Source organism: Apus apus, chromosome 26 (assembly GCF_020740795.1).
Source record: "Apus apus isolate bApuApu2 chromosome 26, bApuApu2.pri.cur, whole genome shotgun sequence".
In the NCBI taxonomy this organism is placed as follows: domain Eukaryota; kingdom Metazoa; phylum Chordata; class Aves; order Apodiformes; family Apodidae; genus Apus; species Apus apus.
The window spans coordinates 2,236,033-2,241,357 of record NC_067307.1 but is presented as its reverse complement, the minus strand read 5'-3'; the positions used below and the strand labels follow the sequence as shown (position 1 = coordinate 2,241,357).

Genomic DNA, 5,325 nt, shown 5'->3' with positions numbered 1-5,325 from the left:
TGTCACCCAATTCTGAGCACCCTCCCTCATCACCCTGCCTTGGAGCACCCTCTCCTGTCACCCCAATTCTGAGCATCCTCCCTCATCACCCTGCCTTGGAGCACCCTCTCCTGTCACCCCCCACCTCCAAGCATCCCCTCCTGTCACCCCGATTCTGAGCATCTTCCCTCATCACCCTGCTTTGGAGCACCCTCTCCTCTCACCCCCACCTCCAAGCATCCCCTCCTGTCACCCCAATTCTCAGCATCCCATCCCCTCTCTCCCACAGGTTTGCCCTCGGGGATGGTGGGGAGCTGAGTGTTGATGGTTTCTCCACCCTGGGGGAGGCCGAGGGGGAACTGGGGGCAGCTGGACCTGAGCAAGGGAGCAGGAGCAACCTCTGCCTGGCCAAGTACCTGCTGGGGGTCCTGGGGGACCCCCTTTGTGAGGCCATCTGCAGGGACAGGGACACGTGGCTGGGATCCCCTGGTGGACCTGAGGGTAAGAGAGGACCAGGCCCTGGGGGTGACACTGGGGACACCGGGGAGGCTGAGGGCTGTGTTTCCCACAGGGGTGACAGCCTGGAGGCGGGGGGGAGGAGCCCCCCATCTCTGTGACATCTGCCAACGTGGCTTCTTCAACTCCCACTGGAGCTGTGCCAGATGTGGCTTCCAGATGTGCCCCGACTGCCACTGCAGCAGGAGGGAGGCTGATGGCCACGGTATGGAGATGGGGCAGGGGGGCGGGGGGCTTGCAAAACGGGGGGGTGTCACCCCCACGGGCTTGGGGGCTCGGTGGGGACACCCCTCTCTCTGATGCAGAGGGTCCAGTGCAGCCACCTGAGTGCATCCCTGGGCAAGACCACCACGTCGCATCCCTTGTCCCCACCCAGTTTGTCCCCACCCGTGGTGAGTGTGTGTGTGTGTGTCCCCCCACCCTGGCCCCAGGATCCTTCCCCCCCTCCCCTCACCTACTACCTGGGGCTGACCTTCCTGTCCCCATCTGTCCCCAGTCCTGACCCAGCACTGGAAACATCTCCACGAGGTCAGGGCCAAGTTTGGCATCGAGGCACATTGTCCCTGCGGGGAGGGGGCAGCAGAGCAGAGCCCCCCAGAACCCCCAGGGATCCGACAGGTACAGGATAACTGGGATAGGGGGGGGAAAAGGGGTGCAGGTGACCCCTGCCAAAGTCTGCCAGGGGAGGGGACCATCCCAGGGGACACCCCTCCAGGTTCCCACATGGGCCGGGGTGTTCCAGGAGCTGCCAGGGGCTGTGCTGCCCACCAAGGAGCCCACCAGGGATGGCCAAACCGACCTCTCCCGGCACATCAAGGAAGGTAGGACCAGCTCCTCCCACCCCCCCCCCGCCCCCGGGGACAGCCTCACTGCGGGGGGGGGGGGTCAGGAATTGCTGCACCACATCCCCTGCGGGGGGTGCTGGGTGAGAAGTGGAGGAGGGGGGGGCGGGGCACGGGCTGCCCTGACCCCTTTTTCTCCCCCAATCCAAGCAGAGAGCCCCGAGGGGGGGGCAGCATCGCCAGGACGGCCGCCCCCCCCGGGGGTCTGTGCAGACAGCCACCCTCTGTGACCTGCTGGCCTCCACTGCCCTCAAGCTGTGCCTGGGGCAGGATGGGGTGCGCATGGCCTTCGCCCCTGTCTCCCCCACCTTGCCCAGTGTGAGTTTTTTCCCCCCCCCCTCACTCCCTGCTGATCCCCTCCCTGCCCCTTCCCACCTCATCAGAGCTGGGTCTGGGGGGGGGGGTGAGGGGAGGGGGTCAGGGTGGGCTGATGGGTCTCCCACCCTTGCAGGACAACCGCCTGACCAGCATCCTGGACAGCATCATCGCCCGGGTGGTGGAGAAGAAGATCCAGGAGAGGCAGGTGGGGGGCGAGCTGAGCCCCCCCAGCCCCCCTGGCCCCCCAGGACCCCCAGCCTCTCACTGCATCCTGGCCCCCAAGGGGCTGCTCTGGCTGCACGACCCCAGCCACACCAGCAACTACAAGCTCTTCCAGGAGCACTGGCAGAGGGGACAGGTGAGGCTCCCCACCCAGGAGAGACATCTCCCCCCACCTCTCTGGGCTCCCCCCCCCCCCCCCCATCCCCAAGCTGAACCCCGGCTGCCCCGGCAGCCTGTCCTTGTTTCAGGGCTGCAGAAGAGGCTGGAGGGGCGACTGTGGGGACCTGAGTCCTTCTGCCCAGCCAGGGGGGAGCAGGAGGTGGAGGTGACGAACCTGCGGGTGCCGGGGAGGCGGGTCCGGATGAGCAGCCGGGAGTTTTGGGACGGCTTCACTGCCGGTGCAGGTAAGGGGGGGGGGGGCGGATCCCGAGTGTGACTCCGGGGTGTAAGACAGGGTTGGGGTCCCTGCATCCCCCTGTGCCATCTTCCATCCTGCAGCATCCTCAGAGCTGGAACAGGGAGGTGGGGACCTGCTGAAGCTGGAGACTGGCTTTGGGGACATGGAGCTGTGCAGGTGATGGCAAAGGCTTCAATAGAGGGGGTGGGGGGTCAGTTCCAGTGCCCCCCGCCCCCCCCCCCCCCCCCCCCCCCTTTGCCAGCTGCAGCGGGATGCAGCAGGGGGTGGTACCTTGTACCCCGGCCTCCAGCACCACCTCTGTGCCACAGGGCCACCAATTTGAGTGCCAGCTTGCCACTGCCAGAGTACTGTGGGCCCACGGGCCACCTCAACCTGGCCACTCACCTGCGTGGCCAGCGAGCCCAGCACTGGCTGCGCCCACGGGTCTGCGTGGCTTATGGTGAGCCCCCACCAGGTTTTCCCCCCCTTCCCAAACCCCCCAACCCCTGAGGACCCTCGCCCACCATCCTCCACCCCCCCCCTCCCTTAGGTGTCCATCCCCAGGACAGGAGCATTGGGACCAAAAACCTGACGGTGGAAGCAGCAGACTCCATCAGCATCCTGGTGCACGTCGAGGAGGGGCTGCCCGGGAGGCAGGGTACAGTGGGGAGCACCGAGGGGGTCACCCCACTTCAACCCAACCCCACGCCCCCCTCTCTGAGCCTCACTCTACCCCCCAGACCTGCTCCTGCGAGCCGATGTGGATGAGATGGACCCGGAGCTGCAGGGGAGGCTCTGGGATGGGGCCAGCCGGCCCGGCGCCTTGTGGCACATCTTCCAAGCCAAGGACGCCGGGCGGATCCGGGATTTCTTGGAGAAGGTGGGTGCTATCACCCCCCCCACCCCACCCGGCGCAGCCCCGACCCCCGGCTCCGCTCACCCCAACCCTCCCGTAGGCGTACGAGGATCAAAACCAGGAAGGGGCGGCCCCGACGGAGCCTCCCGGCCGCTACTTGGACCCCTCCCTGCGGAGGCGGCTGCGGGAGGAGTGCGGGGTGAGCGGCTGGACCCTCCTCCAGTTCCTGGGGGACGCGGTGCTGGTCCCTGCCGGGGCTCCTCATCAGGTAGGTGGCTCCACAAACCTCCAACCCCCCCCCCCGCCCCCAGAACGCCTTCCCCGGGGGGTTTGGGGGTACAGCTCCCCCCCCTCCTGGGGAAACTGAGGCACGATTGAGCCCCCATCCCCGGATGCCACCGTCCCCCTGGGCAGGTGCAGACCCTCAGCAGCACCATCAGCGTGGAGCAGAGGTTCCTCTCACCAGAGAACGCGGCTCACCTGCGGGATCAGAGCCCCCACCCCCAGCTAGGTGCTCAGGTGGGTGTTTCGGGAGAGGGTGGGGGGGGTGGGGAGGGTCCCAGTGCGTGGGGCTGACCCCCCCCCCGCCCCCCATTTTGCACCCTGGGCAGCTGGATGGAGTGATCTTCTCCGCTGTGCGGGAGGCCCTGGGGGTCCTGCGGGGCTGCAGGTGAGGTGGCCACAGGAGGATGCTCCAGGGAAGCCGATGTGATGATGGCCGAGACGTCGCTGGGACCAGGCGCCTCCCTCTGGGTGGTGTTTGGCTCCGTGATTTGCCGGGAATGCTCCGGGCAGGAGCAGGATTAACTGCGGAATAAAGTGTCTGCAGCTGCTGGGATCACCAGCACCACCCGTACCTGCCTCGGGGTCGTCTTCCCCCCACTTTGGTGGCCTTGGTGGCCCTGCCGAGGGTCCCTGGGCAGCTCCTGCGCGGGTTTTGGGGACCCTGGATGGGTGTGGGTGGGAGGGGGGTCCCATCCCGCCCCCCATCCGCAGGCCCCGATGCTGTGGGGGCCGCACGGGAGCAGAACGGGCAGGGCCGGGGATGCTGGGGCTCAGCCCCCCAATGAACCCGCAGCCCCGGAACTCAGCCCCCCTGAATCCACCCCTCGGGGGCTCAGACCCCCCTAAACCTGCCCCCAAGGGATCCAGCCTCCCCTGAATCCACCCCCCGGGAGCTCAGACCCCCCTAAACCTGCCCCCCAGGGATCCAGCCCCCCCTGAATCCACCCCCCGGGGGCTCAGACCCCCCTGAACCTGCCCCCAGGGATCCAATCCCCCCTGAACCTGCCCCCCAGGGGCTCAGACCCCCATGAACCTGCCCCCCAGGGATCCAGCCCCCCCTGAACCTGCCCGCCAGGGGCTCAGCCCCCCTGAATCCCCCCCCCCCCCCCCCCCGGGGCTCAGACCCGCTCCAGCGAACCGTCCCAGCCGGGGAGGGCTCAGCCCTCCAGCCCCCGCCGATGCCCCCCGCACCCACGCGGCCCCTTTAAGGCCAAAGCCCCGCCCCGCCTCCCTGCGGGTTAAATGGCAGCAGGATGGACCAATGGGAAGCGGCCTCTGGGCGGAGGGGCGGGGCCAGCGCGGAGGAGCGCCGGGACGCGGTGAGTCCCCCTGCGCATGCGCGGTGGAGCGGGGGCTGCGGGACCCCTTCCCTGCACCCCCCCATTGCACCCTGCAACCCCCCCAGACCCCTACTGCACCCCCCATCCCCCCCATTGCACCCCCTGCCCCCCCATTGCCCCTTGCAGCCCCCCCAAAAGCTTCCCCATTGCACCCTGCAGCCCCCCCAGCCCCCCCATTGCACCCTGAAACCCCCCCCAGCCCCCCATTGCACCCCCCAGCCCCCCCATTGCACCCTGCAACCCCCCCAGACCCCCATTGCACCCTGCTGCCCACCCATTGCACCCTGCAGCCCCCCCAGCCCCCCCTTGCACCCTGCACCCCCCCATTGCACCCTGCAACCCCTCCAGACCCCCATTGCACCCACTAGCCCCCTCATTGCCCCCTGCAGCCCCCCCCAACACCTTCCCCTGCTGCACCCCCACAAACCCTCCCCCCTGAACCCCCCCCAGCCCATCTCCCCTGCTGCACCCCCTCGGTGCACCCTGCAGCCCCGCAACCCCTTCTCCCGCTGCTCCCCCCCAGCCCAGCAACCCCCGCCGAACCCCCCGACCCATTTTGCCCTTGCCCCC

At 68.5% G+C, this 5,325-nt stretch overlaps 1 protein-coding gene across 3 annotated transcripts; it reads left to right on the top strand.

Annotated features, from left to right (window-relative positions):
- Window positions 1-203: 203 nt before the first annotated feature.
- On the top strand, window positions 204-3,986 carry HR (HR lysine demethylase and nuclear receptor corepressor). Of its 3 annotated transcripts, none has more exons than XM_051640919.1 (15): window positions 204-480; window positions 551-700; window positions 801-887; window positions 992-1,113; window positions 1,238-1,316; window positions 1,488-1,655; window positions 1,789-2,013; window positions 2,110-2,281; window positions 2,376-2,451; window positions 2,604-2,734; window positions 2,825-2,932; window positions 3,015-3,154; window positions 3,231-3,398; window positions 3,545-3,649; window positions 3,742-3,986. In XM_051640919.1, exons 5-15 carry the CDS (start codon window positions 1,281-1,283, stop codon window positions 3,802-3,804), a joined length of 1,392 nt encoding a protein of 463 aa, XP_051496879.1. In that variant the 5' UTR covers window positions 204-480; window positions 551-700; window positions 801-887; window positions 992-1,113; window positions 1,238-1,280; the 3' UTR covers window positions 3,805-3,986. The 3 variants fall into 3 exon arrangements, with proteins under 3 accessions (XP_051496879.1, XP_051496880.1, XP_051496881.1); XM_051640920.1 differs by having other exon boundaries at window positions 1,211-1,316; XM_051640921.1 differs by having other exon boundaries at window positions 205-480; window positions 1,491-1,655.
- The last annotated feature ends 1,339 nt before the right edge of the window (window positions 3,987-5,325 follow it).

Bases quoted from the DNA above. Each gene is read 5' to 3' on its own strand.
- HR (XM_051640919.1), top strand. From the start codon at position 1,281: ATGGCCAAACCGACCTCTCCCGGCACATCAAGGAAG. The intron at 2,014-2,109 runs GTGAGGCTCCCC...CTGCCCCGGCAG, and splicing joins AGCACTGGCAGAGGGGACAG to CCTGTCCTTGTTTCAGGGCT. The intron at 2,933-3,014 runs GTACAGTGGGGA...TCTACCCCCCAG, and splicing joins GGGGCTGCCCGGGAGGCAGG to ACCTGCTCCTGCGAGCCGAT.